A 15922-nucleotide genomic window follows, 5' to 3' on the forward strand; every position below is an offset into this window, starting at 1 on the left:
TAAGGGGATATCTTTAAAATATAAACTTTCTCATGACAAGTGGGCAAACAAACTTAAGCCAGCTTGTTGTGTCCCTAAACCAGAAAGTGGTGTGTGGATGTGTGTAGAAACTAGCCGAAATAAAAAATAAAGTTTACCTTTATTGTTCCACTCCCTTTTGCCTCCGGCTCTGCTCAGCACTGGCATGCGGCCCCCAGCAGGTTACTTAGAAAGGAATGTGGCCGTCTAGCTGAAAACAGTTCCCCATCTCTGCTCTAGATGAACAGATCTTCCAAGTGTCCCTATTTTCCAGGGACAGTCTCAGATTTACAGTAGCTGGGGCAACCCAGTCAGGTGGGCGGGGTATAAATAAAAAAATTGCTATTATTACTACTACTATTATTGTGGAATAAGATGTCACTATTTTCATCAGAGAAAGGTTGGAGGGTATGGATCGGTATTTTAACGAATATTTTACACGTTTCATGTAAACTGCCAAGAGGTTTTAGTTGATTAAGTGGTACATAAACCTTTCTAAATGAAAGGGCGCAAAGTTCTCTTTTCTATCTAAATGGTGGCAAAGACACAACATATCTAACTCTGGGCCTGAAAGCACCAGAAAATATATATGCCAGAGGCCTATTTCCTTCGCTGAGCTGCTTGAAACCGGAACATGAAAGTATTTCCTTTGTCAGATCTCCAAAAGGACAAACTTCCACAAAGTGGGCAGGGCTGTAGGAACTTTGATTCTTCTGTTCAGAAGCTGCTCCAGCCGGTCCTGTTTGTCAACACTGGAAGCCCCGCCCTCTGGGCGAAGCCGGCCAATGACAACAGAGGCCTTGCCTGACAATCAGGAGAGACAGGTAATGCTGATCAGGTAAGTCATCCTGCTAGACCAGAAGGTATAAAAGACACCTGAGTAATTGCCCCAGTGGCCAGTGGTGTAGACGGTGTACTCTGAGAAGGCACCAGGACAAGTTAAAGAGCAGCGAATTGGGAAGGTTTATATCAGGGAAACATACCAGCATGCCTTGAAGAGTAACAGAACTACTTCAAAGATTTTGCACACACAGACAGGTAAGCTGATGTTTTGTTTTCTCCTAAATTCTGGGTCAGCAAAAAAGACCAAACAAACTTCAAGGTTTAATGCTGTAGGTATTGTTTTAACATTTGATTGGGAGCAGCCTAGAGTGGCTGGGGAGACTCAGCCAGATGAGCAGGGTACTACTACTACTACTACTAATAATAATAATAATAATAATAATAATAATAATAAAGGTTGCCTTGGGAACTTTTAGGGCCAGAGGAGGGGGACCCCCCCAAAAAAATCCAAAATGGTTCCCCATCTCCTGGTAATTTATGGGGCCCAATCCACCGGAAGAAAAACTTAATCACATCCGAGCTCTGTCTGCACCCAGCGTTAAGGTCATTATTTAATAATATCCTCAACAGAATTGATGCAAAGTTGTGCGAGAAAGAGCCTGGGATCGGAAATGTTTTCTGCGCTGGATGGGGCAAAAGGCTTGAGCTTAAGTTTAATGAACGGAACCAAGAGAGATGTGGGGGGCTTTGAAATTTTATTTTCCTAACGGTGAACGCCGGGCCTCTCTTGGGAGTGAGGGCGTGGAATGCAAAATTCCGGCGTAGTTTTGCAAAGCAGATAAGGTAAAACCACTCCCGGGAGATGCTTAGAAGAAGTATAATTACTGGAAAGGCCTAGGAGGCAGCAACCCAAAAGATACCTCTGGGCGTTGTGCTCTCGGTGACTCCACCTCCTGACACTTTTGAGACAAACATCCTGCCATCATCCCAAGTGTGGCAATTGAGTGTCATCAGAAGGAGAGAGGAGGATGTTGATCCAGGGAGGAGATGGGCCCATTTGATGGCAAACCTACCTGCCAGACTGAGGCAGGCCAACAGCCGCCTGCCCTGGCGTAGGAATGAAAATGACACATCGGGGATGAAATTGACACATCAGGCGCAGGATAGGGGGCAAGGAGTAGGGGTATCTTTCGTATTTCATAGGCCTGTCATGCAAAATGAGATTTTCAAGGAGGGCCGTGGTGAACTGGCAGAGCATCTGCTTTGCATGCAGAAGAGCTTAAGGCCAGAACATTTTTTGTGTGTGTGTGTGTGTGTGTGTGTGTGTGTGTGTGTGTGTGCGCGTGTGCATGTTTGCGCATGCACACACACTCATCTTCCAAACTGGTATTTTGTGTTCTCATTTTGTATAATTATGTTGTGAACTGTCCTGTGATCTTCGGATGATGGGTGGTGTACAAATTTAATAAATAATAAGCAAAGGTGGTCTCAGATTCTCCAGGCAGGTTTGGGAAAGACTCCTTGCCTAAATCCCTGGAGAGCAACTGCCAGTCAGTGCAGGCAATACTGAGCTAGGGAAAGAACACAGGAGGCTGCCTTATATACCAAGAAAGTCTTCCACCCATCAACTTTCTGGCGTGGATTAAAACATTAAAATGAAGCCAGTCCTTGGATGGTAGCCATTGCTTTCAATGCAGATGTTTTGTTGAGAGTGCAGAGCAGTGTTTTGCAAACTTGGGTCTCCAGCTGCAAGTCCCATCATCCCTGACCACTGGTCCTGTTAGCGAGGGATGATGGGAGTTGTAGTCCAACAACAGCTGGAGATCAGAGTTTGGGAAACAGTGGTGCAGAGGGACAAAATGAAGGGACTGGTGGGAGGTTCTGCCCACCTGTCAAAATGTCCCATGGAGGGGATGCACTTGCCGGGGGAGAAAACAATCCATCCCTGAAAAACGGATTTTAAGTGGGGCCAGCAGGGGCCAACTGCTTCCACACAGCAGTTTTATTTATTGCGTTTATTCATTTTACTCATTAAATTTATATCCCTGACTTCCACCCAAAGGAGCCAAGGGCGGCAAGGTTTCGGGGGGCTCGGCGCTGTTTCTGCAAGCGGGTTCTGTTCTGCGCCCACACAGTGAAGCCCTCATAGACGTGCAATCAGATTCTGCCCCCCCCCCCAATTTAATGCAGTTGTTGCCATTTCCATATTTCAGATCCTCAGCAGAAATGGTAAATTGTTGTTGAGCAAGTGCCCTGCTCCTAATCCCACTCCTAATCCGACATGCTAACCAGTCCACCACACTGGTTTTCTGGGTGTCTGGTGGATGGAGTTTGCAAAAGCTGGTCCACAGTCTGTTCCAATCATTGTTTTGCCACAAGCAAAACAAACACATGCTGGGACATGGAGCACCCACCCATACTGGGAGTTTCCCTGTTGCTTCTCTTTGTGATTTACTGCTCTGACATTGCCTCTTTCCAATTCTGCTCATGTGGGGCCACAGCTGATTCTGTCACATGCCTCTGCATTGAGCATGAGATCCATGCACTAATCCCGCGTTCAGAGTTGCAACTTGATCGCGTGCCCTCGGAGAAGGCTCCCTGCTGCATCTCTGTATGAGTCACCTAACTGGGCGTGAATCACTGATTAGGCTGAGTCAAGCCTGATGTATTGATTCATGCAGATGCATGAGGGATGAGCTTCTCCAGGATAAATTCTCATGTTTTGCACGTCCTTTAAAGACACCTGACAGAATCAATATAGTGTCGAGGTAGGAATAGGTGAATCCAGGTTCAAATCCTCACACGGCTGTAAAATTCACTCCCTCTTGATCTAACCTACCTCACATAATTGTTGCATTGAATAAAATGGGAATACTTGATGGTCACAAGTCCCATTCATTTACCTCTGTCTCCAGCGTTTAGTATTCAGAGGTACTCTGCCTTGAAGCTGGATCAGGCCAAAGACCCATCTAGTCCAGCATCCTGTTTGCACAGTGGCCAACCAGATGCCTCAATGGGAAACCTGCAGGCAGGATCTGAGCAACTCTGCCACCAAGCTTTTAGCCCAAATCTGCCAAGTTACTTAATGCGGGCTAGACTCGAGTGCATAGGAGTCCTTACTATTGCTTCTGGGTAAGGTAAAACCTGCCATGCCAGGGGCTATAGTGGCATCTTCTTCCAGGAATTGGCATGTGACTGAGGCACATGAACAGGCAGAAGCAAATGGGTGCAGATTAATTAACCTGGAGCGCTGCAGCATCCAGCAGAGGCACATTTTGCCTCCATTGAATGGGGTTACTCAGCCCTCCTGGTTGAATTTGAATTATTTCCCAGCTCATCCTAGTCTCAAAAAACAGGTTGAGCTAGTTCCATGATTAGATGGAAATTAATGCTCCTCGCTTCAGGGCTCTGAGCATCTCACCTGATCGTGGAGAGCCTGTCCCATTAGACACCTCACTGGATGTTTTTAAAACACAGCCTAATTCTTCCAGATGTCTAAAGAGGATTAGTTGCTGTGACTTGGCACCAAGCTTTGTTTAAAGTTTCCTGGATTTGCACAGGGCAAGCCGAGTGTGGTAGCAGGCAAGAGGTACAAGCGAGGAGACCCGAGTTCCAGTGAAGCTGCCAGGTGACTTTTGGTCAATCATAATCCCCCTGCCTTCCATGTTTTGCAGGGTTGCTGTAGGGATAAAAAGGTGGGGAAGGGGGAAACAGAACTATATTGCTCAGCCTCAGCTTCATGGAGGAAAGACAGCATAAAAACATAGCCAGGTAGATCTTCTGGGTGCAAAAGAAAAGGAATAAGTAAGGATGGGAAGTCTGTACACCCTCCTGATGATGCTGAACTACAACTCCCATCAGCCCTAGCAAGCATGGGTGGTGGGAGTTGTAGTTCAGCAACATATGCAGCCAAAGTTTGAGTTATCGAATTGTTGCAAGAATTTGATTGTCATTAATTCCCACGTTCATTTCTGGCCTTCTAGGAAGTGAGATTTAAACGACTCTAGGAGGAAGCCCTCCCAAACCAGACCTTTGGGCCCATCTAGCGCATTGATGCCTACACTGACTGGCAGCAGCTTTCCAGGGTTTCAGGCAGGGGATATTCCCAGCCTCTACCTGGGATTGAATTTCTGCATGCAAAGCAGATGCTCTGCCACCCAGCCATGGTCTTTCCCCAGGAAAGGACCATTGTCTCACCTGGCTTCCTTTTTGGAAGTGCCTAACACTACAGCTTTATTACAGCAGGCTTATAGGAACCTTTTATGACACCCTTTTAATATTTTGTTGGAAACGGAAAAGTGTGTGTGTGTATGTGACAGAAGCTGGTTACGTTAAAACACAGTCATAATCTTGCCTGCGCAAACTCCCCACCTATTAAATAAGGTTTAATTTGGCAGTAAACTAGCGGATGGGGCCGGGCTTGCCAGAACTGGGGCTAAGAGCACAAGCAAAACCCTTCCTAACCCTTAGGATGAGATGAGAACTTAGAGCAACCTTCCCCAAAGTGCTGCCCAGGTGAGTGGCTTTGAACTACAACTCCCAGAAGTTCCAGGCAGCACAGAGTACAGGGCCAGCTATTATTTCAAAGATAGAAAATGCCAGGCCCCCAAACCCTATTGGCTTCTTCTAGCCCTCGATCCCTGCTGAGCTGGCCACTGCAGTACCAGCCTCCACCCACTGGTGGCGCTGTAGCACAACAGGGATTTGTTGTGGCTTGCAAACTATGGGTTCAAGACCCACCGTGTGCCTTCTGGCCCACCTAAATAGTTAAGACCTGTGTTTAGTTCTCCGGTGCTAGTACTTACCTCCAGCTGTCTGTCTTAGGCTCTTGTGCAAGCTGCCCGTCGCTACTTCCTCCTCCACCACCGAGCAGGCTAGATAGCCAACCTTAGAGAGATCCCTTGCGGATTTCATGGAGACGGCAACACTTCTCACTTCTCAGCTTAGGAGAAGCACCGGCTGGGGTATGTTTTTACACTTTTCTATCGTTGGCTCTGCCTCTGGTGGCTGGTGGCTGGTGGAACTGGCAGGGCAGAAGGTGAGGAGGCCAGCAGTGGATGGAGACAGAGCCAAGGTCAGGCAGAGTCGCCCCCTGTCTGGCTAGAAGGAGGAAGGCAGGCAGCTGGGGGACTGGCTGAGGTTGGTTGTACCACTGCCCTCCTATTTGGCCAGCTTCCCTGCTTTGTCTATCCTCTGCTTAAGGGTGGAGGGAACTGGAAGTGACGGGAGGTGGTGGCATTAACAGCAGTCTGAAGTATCTAAGTAAAACAACAATAACAATAATGCAAGAGCCTTGCTGGATCAGCCAAAAGCTCCATCTTGCCCCAGTATTCTGATTCCAGTAGGGGTCAGCTGGTTGCTTCTGCCCACAGGCAGTGTGTGTATGTGTGTGTGTGAACACACATCCCCAGCAACTGGTATTCAGAGGTATATAGATGCAGCCCCCTCAGTCTGTAGCTGTTGATAGATGCTCTCTTCTGCCAATTAGTCTAATTACAGTACTTTCAGAAAAAACAGAATTCCTTAAAACTTCTCCTAAAACTGGATTGGAGTATCAAGTCATTTCCATTACAGATATTTATACAGTGTGTGTGTGTGTGTGTGTGTGTGTGTGTGTGTGTGTGCAGATGAGGGGTGGGGAATGTCAGCCCTGGGGGCCACCTGGGGACCTCCAGGCCTCTCTGTGTAGCCCTTGCGACTTTCCCCCAGGCTACTCATCACCCCACCCTGCTTCAAACCCGCTTTGAGTGCTTTTGTGTGGCTGGTTTGTGCCCTTGCTTCTTGCTTGCCTGAGGACAGAGAGGAGTGTGTTTGTGTAGAAACTAGCCTACTGCACATAGCTAAAACTTGCATGTGCTCCCCCCCCCCAGAGGGAATGCAAGCCCACGTATGCAACCCATCCCATTTTGGTTCTTCCTTGTCTTGGCCTCCCTTAATGCAGATTCTCTCTCTCTCTCTCTGCAGATTCCGTCATGTCCTGCTTCGCCCACGTGTGGCACACAGAAGTGCCCAGCTCTCCTCCCACAAGCCCCACAAGCCCCGTCCCGGCTGCCCCGCATGAGATCCCCGTCCCCCTCAGCCCCATCGTGATCACTTCTCCCGCCGCGGAAGGCCGCCCCCGCGTCTGCTCGCCGGTGTGCTCTCCCACCTCCGGGAAGGTTCGGCTGGGCTCCCCCACCTCGCCGCAGCCGGGTTCCCCCATCGAGTGCTCCATCTGCTTCAACACCTATGACAACCTCTTCAAGACGCCCAAGGTCCTCCAGTGCCAACACACCTTCTGCCTGGAGTGCCTGGCCCGCCTGACCGCCACTCTCCCCCCTCACCGAGTCGAGGACCAGCTCCCCTGCCCCTTCTGCCGCCAGATCACCGAGATCCCTCTCGAAGGGCCTCCGGGCCTCGAGACGAGCAAAGAGCTCTTGGCCACCCTGCCTCCCGAGCTGCAGAAGGAGAAAATGATCTGGATGGAGGGCACCCGGCTCTGCTGCAGGCAGTCGTCCGACCCGGAGAGCGCCGAGCCCTGCATCAGCATCGACGTCGCCCCCAGCAAACCCGAAATCCCCGTGGTGCCCCCTGAGAGCTTCATGAGCAGGCTCGCCCGCTGTGAAATGTGCGACGACTGGAAGCGCATCGCGCTGCTCTCGGCCTTGATCATCATTCTCTTCTGCATCATCCTGTGGCCGGTTCAGTGCGCCCTGAAGACGGGCAACCTCCGCTGCTTCACCAGGACTTACACGCTGAGCAGGCCACACTATGTGCCGCCGCCTCCGACCACCACCCCAGCGCCAACAATGAGCAACCTTCTTGACCTCCTAGGGTGAGCCCAAGAGAGAGAGAGAGGGGCTGTGTTTCAGTGGGCAGAGCACATATTTTGCACGCAGGAGGCCCCCCGGATTCAACCACTGGTACCTGCAAGTTGAACAAAACCCTCTTGGCCTGAGACTGTCACAGCCAACAACTCTAGGACTAGTTGGCTTTCTGAGTTCGGACACCGGTGCTTTCTGCTCTCTTGACATGCTCATGCTGCTCTTTTTAGGAACCTCTGGAAACTTTTAAATTAAGACATTGCTGTTCCATACACCCTGTGGTTTCTGCTGTGTTAACCCAGTTTTTGACTCCCATGGCGATGCAGAGGCAATGCAAGGTCAAGACCAGAAACTGTAGACACCTGCTGCTCTAAAAGATGCCCACCAAAGAGTTACCTGGAATGATGCCTCCCCACACGCCTATCATACCAGCAGGAATAAGAGGGCAACTGTTCAAAAATGCACAGTGTTGTCCCCTGGGCCCATTACATGTGAAAGGACAATGAAACAAGGACTTTCCCCCAGAGACTGACTCCCTTCACCAACATCTTGAATGAAGCCTATGTGCAATTATATCTTGGAGTGGGAAGAAAACGTATTTAATTTTATATGTGTTATTAAACATTTCAATTTTATATAGATGGTGTGTGGTATTCTACAAATATGGCAGTTTCTTCAATTTGACTTAAGTATGTGTCGGCGTTTTGCAGGATTTTTTATTTTTTTGGAAGGGTGGGTAGCAGTGTGCAATTGAAAGAGAGAGAAAACAAGCAGAGAATGGCTTTTAAAGAGGATTAGGTTACGATGGGCTACCTGCACTTGTGGTCTTCCCATTGGGGGCATATGATTGGCTGCTGTGAGAACAGGAGGCTAGACTAGATGGCCACGCTTTGGCCCAATCCAACAGGGCTCATCCTACTAGACGGGTGTCAAATAGGTTCCTTCCTGGTTTATCACTGGTATGACTAGCCTAGGAGAATGCAACATGAATCACTGTACACACACACACATACTGCAAAACCTTTGCCACACACAGAAGGTTCCTCAGCAAGTGACTAACTTTCGTAAAGATTTTCTAGAAGAACGAACTTTTAAAAACCCACTGTTTGATTAGACAATCCATCACCACCCAGTGGGTTCTTAAGCCTAATCTGTATTGAGACATCAGCAAACAAATCAGGACCCTTTCTTCCCAACTCTGCTTTAAGCACAAAAAGCAAGACATCGCAGCACTGAAGCAACTCACAGAGACTTCCCCCTAACCTTTTCCGAAGGCAGGGAAACATGGTGTCTTGCAAATGTCATGACATTTGCACCCATTAAATGTTTGTTTACAGCTTTCAGCATGGCCCCTTTGTTTATTGCCAGCAGACAAGGTTTAATTTGGAAGTTTCTCACCTCGAGACTACTCTTTTAAAAAGACAACTTCTACCAAGATAGGGTTGCCATATCTTGAAGAGCAAAAAAAAGAGGTCAGGGCCCGAGCAGCTGCCAGCCCAAGATGGGTTCAGTGGTCAGAGGACTGACGTGATTTAAGAGTCCAGCAAAATCTGGAATGCCACAGATGTTAGCCATCCCCGGTGTGTACGAAAAGGGGCTGTTCTTTTAAAAAAAAAACACCTCTCATTAACATAGAGAAGCATCCCTAATATTTTCAAAATGGTGGCCCAATTTGGCATTTCCCTCCATATAAGGGTAAACCAGGCAGCAACTAAAGGTGTGGCATTACTGTAAGGTAGCACAACCATGTTCAGTCATAACAGTAAGCCAGAGCTGCTCTGAAGGTGATGGACTCCTCCCTCATTGGAGGTTTTTAGACAGAGGTTGTCTGCCAGGGATTCTTTAGCTGTGAATCCTTCATGGCAGGGGGTTGGACTAGATGACCCACAGGTCCCTTCCAACTTTACAATTCTGATTCTGCCATAATGTGGTTTCTCTGAAGTGTGGTGCCCGATCCACTCCTACTTCGCTCCTCTCCTGGCAGAATAAGACAACAAGGAAGCTTCAAATTCTAGCTGTTTCTGAACAAGGTGCGTGGAAGGATGCCCACAGCTCCCTAGCAAGCCATGATCAACATGGATCGTTTTGTTAGCTAGCAGATCATAGCCTACTAGGGAGCCACAATTGGGAGGCATGGGAAAAATGAGCAAAATTCACAAACGAATCGCTGCAACATACTACGGCCTCGGCCCAGTATACCTGAAGGAGCTTCTCCACCGCCATCATTCAGCTCCGAGGTCCAGCTCCGAGGGCCTTCTGGCGGTTCCCTCACTGCAAGAAGTGAAGTTACAGGGAACCAGGCAGAGGGCCTTCTCGGTAGTGGCACCTGCCCTGTGGAACGCCCTCCCATCAGATGTCAAGGAAATAAACAACTACCTGTATCTGACTTTGCGAAGACATCTGAAGGCAGCCCTGTTTAGGGAAGTTATTAACTTTTGATCTTTTATCGTGTTTTTAATATTCTGTTGGGAGCCACCCAAAGTGGCTGGGGAAACCCAGCCAGGTGGGGGGTATCAATAAGGTATTATTATTATTATTATTACTACTACTACTACTACTACTACAATTCTTTACTCTGCAGCTCAGAAAACCGCACCACACTTCATGCACAACAATGTGCTTTTGCCTCCTATTTCTGTGACGTTTTAACAACTTTCCCCTCCCCACCCCCCCACAAAAAAGGACACTCATTAACTTACTGTGCTTATATATATATCTATATATCTATAAAAAAACAAGTTAAAAGGAGATTTGTAGGCTCTATTACAGACATCCGGAGGCACTTTCAGATAAACAGCATCAGCGAATTTGTGCATGACGGGGGGGGGGGGGAATTTGTCTCTCTCCTGAATAAGTTAGGCCAAGATTTGTTCCTAAAGCACATAGACAGCTCCTCCCTTGACAGGTGGCATGCTGGGTCAATCTTTGGTTTTCTGTGCTGAATCCAAGGTTCAAGTGGTGAAACGAGCAATAGGTGGCGGTGGAAGGTTGTGGAGGACGTGCAGATGCGACTCTCGGCAACCCCTAAAATACAAGGGCAGGGGAAAAAAGGGGGAGGGGGGAAAGAGGTATTCGCTTTATTTGCTCCGAGCATTTGTACCCCACTGTTCAACCAAAAAAACACTCCCAGAGCAGCTTGCCTACGATCGAACCAAAACCACCCGCAAGCTTGCGATTAATAAAACAACAAAAAACACAACACACGAGGGGCAAGGGACAGGGAGGGAAGAGGAAAACCAAAGCTCAAAACACCAGTTTCTAAGCTGTTGTTCCTATAGAGACCAAATGATGGCAAGGTGCGTGATGCAGCTGGGCATCCAGCAACGCGGATGAAACTAGCCTTCTGCTTGCTATCTCTCCCACGGAAGCAGCTGGATGGAGTGGCTTCCCCCTAGAAGACAGTGGAGGGGAGAGGAAGCCTGGCGGGGGCTGCCCTGTCACTCGGCAGAACCAATGGAGGTTGCTCTGCCTCCCAGCAATTTGTTGGAACATCACAGTATTAACAGAGACAGAATTGCAAGTGTCTCTGTTTTGGTAACGTGCATTGCTTTGTTTTAAGGTCATGCCACTAGAACCGTAGCTAGGCGATCTTGTGCCCCTGGCAGAACCGTCCAGATTGCGCCTACCTTACCACCCCCTAGCTACGCCCATGCATGCCACTAGCCCACATTGAGATGACATCTCTCCCTCTCTCTCTCTCTGGCAAGGGAAGGAAATGCTTTTCAGCCCAAGGGCCACATTGCCTCTGGGGAAAACTTCCGAGGGCCACATTCCATGGTGGAGCAATGAACGTAGAATTCTATCTTTGTGGGGTAGGCTAATCTCCACATACACAAACCCCTATCTATCTTCCATGCAGGCAAACAAGAGGCATAATCAGAGTTCCAAGGACACTTTCAGCCTGACAAAGAAGATGTGAAACAGGGCCGGAGAGGGGGTGTGGCCTGTGGGGAGGGGTGTGGCCTGTTGAGAGGGGGCGTTGCCCAGGGAGAATTCTGAGGGCTGTGCAAGCGAGTCTGGAAGGGGCACATTTGATCCCACGTCCTGAGGTCCTCCACCCCTGATCTGTGGGCTGCGGTGGATACCATTTCCTTCTCTGCCCTCAAATATACAATGCCTGGGGCATTTGGGCAGGGAGAGGGGAAGAGAGGGGTTGCAAAATGCCCAGAAGCAGTTGCGCTCAAACTGGATCTCCTTTTTTAAAAGAAAAGAAAACTAGACTACCAGTAATAACCTCCAAACCTTTTCAAGAGTTACCCCCCCAAAAAAAAACCCCAACCCAAAACCCACACCACTGAAAACAAAAAGAAAACCTTTCAAAATGTCCCCTGCCTAAAATTTGTCACCTGTGAACGGGGCAGTGAATGCCAGGTGATGGGGAGAGGGGGGTGGGGAATCTCTCTTTCTCTACGGCCAAAGGAACAGGAACATTCCATGCTGCAACTTTTTGTTGCAGATCCCACTGCAGATCCCCTTAAAACAGCGTTAAAGTTAAACAAACAAACCACAGACCTGTTTTATAGCCACCAAGTACACGTCCCTCTCCGAAGCTGCTATCTCCCTGAGCTGCTTAAACCTGAGACCTTTGTGGCTTTAACGCTGAGGTTCTCGTATACGGAGGCAGATTCGTCGTCGACTCTATAGAAACACAGAATTGTAGAGTTGGAAGAGGCCTAGTGGGGCATCTAGTTCAACCCTCGTCTTGCGCAAAACAGGAGAAAGGGGGCTGGAACAAATCAACCAAGAGCAAACTCCCATCCTCCAACCCCCATCCCCCCCAACAAAAACTTATGGAAGCAAGGTGTGGAGAAGAGAGGGGGCAAGAGCAGACGTCTTGCAAAAACTAAGCCAGCTAATATCCCTGGGACAACACATTTTGCATTTCTTGGGGGCTTTTGAGTGTTCAAAGCATTTCACATCTATTACTTAGCTGTAACCACATGGCCGTTTTGCCGCTGCTTCCCCTGTCTATGAAAGCATTCTCATCTTGAGAGGCAGTGTGGTGTAATGGGTAGAGTGCTGGAGGACCGGTGTGTGTGTGTGCGCGACCTTGGGCCAGCCACTGCCTCTCAGCCTAACCTACCTCACAGGGTTGTTGCAGTGATGAAATGGAGAGAGAGGTGAACCAGGTAAGACTCCCTTAATTCCGTGAAGGATAGGTGGGATAGAAATGTAGCAACAAAATAAACACTGAATCTTGCAGACAAAGAACTGAGGCAATGATTGGTTTCCTTAACAGTAAAGTTTGCTGGGAGGCCTTTGGGCATGGAGGTGAACTATTGGCTTCCCACCCTCCCAACATGCCAATTGGATGCTATGCTGCTCACAACTATTTGTATTTCTGCCCTCTCACCATTTCCTCTGGCATCCCCAACTCTGAAAAGAATGTTCTCTGTAGCCAAAGATTTGCTCTGAATTCATGCTGGGCCAAGGCTGCAAGTCTATGCAGTCTCCCCAACTCCCCCCCCTCCCAATTTGCCTTCAAATAAGGCCCACAAGCTCCACCTTACCCTGTCTGGACTCTTGGTGACGGGGGACGAGCTTTCATTCTGGGCTGCTCCATTGGTGGGTATCGGATATTCAAGTACTCTCTCTCCTTCCTCGTATTTCTCTGAAACGTGACAACCAAACAGACTCGATTGGTTCCACAGCTCTTCCAACCTTTGAGGCAATTTCTAAAATGTGACCGACTCCTGCTCAAAGTATACCCATTGAAATTCATGGACGAGACTAACTTGGGTTCATTGGGCAGCATCCCACCTAGTTTTACTCAAGGGCAGACTCATGGAAATCACTGTGCCCAAGTTAGCCATGTCCACCAACTTCCATGGGTCTACTCTGAGCAGGACCAGCACTAGATGCAACTGCGGCTGATGGAGGTGGGAGCCCAGCAACTTCTGAAGAGCCACAGGTTCCTTATTCCTTCATTTTAAAAAAGGCAGAGCTGTGATGGAGGTAGCTCAGGGAAATGCAGGCAAGTGACAGTCTAGTTTAGGGATGAGGAGCGTAAATAGCCCTCCAGATGTTGCTCTCATCATCTCTGGCCATTGGCCATGCTGGCTGGGGGCTGATGGGAGATGGAAGTCTGGTTCCCCACCCCTGGTTTAAATGCTTTTAGAGCAAACACCTTGGCTGAGCTCGGAAAGCAGTTGGTGACAGGAGCAAGCCAGCAGTAAATCAATACAAGTTGGAATTAACTCTTTATTAGCAAGAGCATGATGTGCACAGACTTGGCAGAGTGTCAGGCCTAATGAGCACAGGTCTTGCCCCATGGATCAATTGCCAAGCCTGAAAGTCCCCACCTCCCCGCAGCAGTCTAAGTCCCCTCCTCTCCAGGGTTTTTCCTAAGCAATCAGAGACTGCATCTGCATGAAGCAAACTTCTCCCCCACCCATTTCAACCCTCTTCTGGTTCTGGGAGACCAGGGAGAAGGGGAGCTGGTCACAGCAGGAGTGGGAGACACCCGTGACTCTTCAACAGCTGGACTCATCTCTGCCTCTTGGCATCCCTTCCCCAACTTCCCTGATTCAGCTGCTGCCTCCAATTCTGGACTTCTCTCTGCCACAGACTCTCCCAGCTCACTAAGCCCTGTTACCTCTTCAGCTTCTCACACCTCCTCCTCCCAGACTTCTCTCTCTGACCACCCATGGTCATCCCACCACCACTCCCCAGTCTCTGAGCCTTCTTCCTTTGGGGGTTCCCTAGCTGGTTCCTCCCACCATTCCTTTGCATCCAAAACTGGCCTCATGCGATCCAGTCCCCCGGTCCCTTCCCTAAGCACGCTTCAGGTCAAAACCACCCCTCTTTTGGTGGGCAAATGAGACGCCCCCTACCTGTTCCTGTTCCAGCTCCTTTTGTTCTGTGGAAATGTACTGCTGGACAGCCATGTAGACGAACTTGTACTGCGCTTCTGTTTGCACCATGCCAGAGCGCTGCCTCCGTACCATCTGGATGGTCTTGGGGATATCGATGTCACAGTCCAAGCCTATTTATGGGCAAGAAAGGTGGGGCAGTCTTAGGTCACATCCGCACTGTACACTTAAAGCATGCGGCTTCTCCCCCAAAGGGTCATGGGAACTGTCATCCTTCAAGAGTGCTGGGAATTGTAGCTCTGTACACTACAGTTCCCAGGATCCTTTGGGGGGGGGTGGAGAAGCCATGTGCTTTAAAAGTGTGATGTAGAAAGAGAGAACTTTCCCCTGCATGAGCCAAAAAGGAGATTACAGTGGACACACAGGAACCCCAGATGATATATTCATTGAAAATTCACTCAGATTTCCTTGCACAATGCTTAATACCAGTAGTCAAGACCAGGGCTGGATTTAAGTTTGATGAGGCCCTAAGCTACTGAAGGTAACGGGGCCCTTTATATGTCCAGCTGTCCTTTTTCAACAACAAATTGTCGCTGTTTTTGTGTTGAATATATGCTATAATGATAATTTATGGACCTAATAGGTACCTATCGAAAGCCATTTACACATAACAAATACAACACAAAACATTGTTGATGTACGTAGGTTTTATTTTATTTGTTTTTTATCTTATATTTTGGAAATGTATGTCCAGGGTTTTTTTTCCCTTTAAATTTTTTGAGGGGCTCCAAGAGAGTGGAACCCTAAGCCATAGCTTGTTTAGCTTATACCGTACGTAAATCCGGCACTGGTCAAGACTATGCCCTGTCTTTACTGAGCATTCATCCCAATGTGTTTTTGGGGAGGTCATACAACAGAGGGTTTTCATCCCTTGAACAGAGCCCTTGAATTCAACGTGCAGCCTTAACAGTTCCAGTAGTTGATCGAATCCCTTCTGTAAAACAGTGACAGTCTGTTGGCAACCATTCTTATGAGCGGCTCCAAAAGGCCAACTCATTTATAAAACGAGAATCGCGCCCAGGTGGGAAGTGTTCGCTTTCCCATAATGATGTAGTTAAAATTCAAGTTCCTTGTCCCTAGGATTGTCCGGAACAATCCTGAAATCCCTTTTGGAACACAAAAGCTGCTGAGTGCCTAACTAACTGCATGGCGGCCAGCAAGAGTGAAGGGAAGAGGGCATGTCCGAATGTGCAAAAATATTGGGATATGATTCATACGGAAATTCAAAAGTTAATAAAAACATCTTTTCCAAAAAAAGTAGAATCCTACCTTTTGGGCATCCTGGGTAGTGATGTACCACAAGATAGAACCAATATTTTTCTATATGCGACAACAGCCGCCAGAGTGTTGATTGCTAAATATTGGAAAGGTACCCTTGTACCAACAAAAGGAGAATGGGTAAATAAACTGTGTGAGTATTTGGAGTTGGCGAAACTCACAGATATA

General features: G+C 48.4%; 2 protein-coding genes across 4 annotated transcripts in view; one reads left to right on the forward strand and one right to left on the reverse strand.

Annotated features, from left to right (window-relative positions):
- The first annotated feature begins 431 nt into the window (after positions 1 to 431).
- On the forward strand, positions 432 to 8336 carry RNF223 (ring finger protein 223). Of its 3 annotated transcripts, XM_035120864.2 has the most exons (3): positions 432 to 1056; positions 5626 to 5765; positions 6766 to 8336. In XM_035120864.2, exons 2-3 carry the CDS (start codon positions 5714 to 5716, stop codon positions 7617 to 7619), a joined length of 906 nt encoding a protein of 301 aa, XP_034976755.2. In that variant the 5' UTR covers positions 432 to 1056; positions 5626 to 5713; the 3' UTR covers positions 7620 to 8336. The 3 variants fall into 3 exon arrangements, with proteins under 3 accessions (XP_034976755.2, XP_034976757.2, XP_034976756.2); XM_035120866.2 differs by lacking the exon at positions 5626 to 5765; XM_035120865.2 differs by lacking the exon at positions 432 to 1056 and having other exon boundaries at positions 4707 to 5765.
- Positions 8337 to 10303: 1967 nt separating this feature from the next.
- LOC118086429 (tyrosine-protein phosphatase non-receptor type 11) overlaps positions 10304 to 15922 on the reverse strand; it is a 55002-nt gene continuing 49383 nt past the window's right edge. The window contains exons 13-16 of the mRNA XM_035118023.2: positions 14438 to 14589; positions 13115 to 13215; positions 12117 to 12242; positions 10304 to 10628 (exon numbers count right to left, since the gene is read on the reverse strand). Coding sequence (XP_034973914.1) covers positions 12158 to 12242; positions 13115 to 13215; positions 14438 to 14589 — 338 coding nt within the window. The 3' untranslated portion in view covers positions 10304 to 10628; positions 12117 to 12157. The remainder of the gene's footprint in view (positions 10629 to 12116; positions 12243 to 13114; positions 13216 to 14437; positions 14590 to 15922) is intronic.

The sequence above is a fragment of the Zootoca vivipara genome, chromosome 6, assembly GCF_963506605.1.
Source record: "Zootoca vivipara chromosome 6, rZooViv1.1, whole genome shotgun sequence".
Taxonomy (NCBI): Eukaryota; Metazoa; Chordata; class Lepidosauria; order Squamata; family Lacertidae; genus Zootoca; species Zootoca vivipara.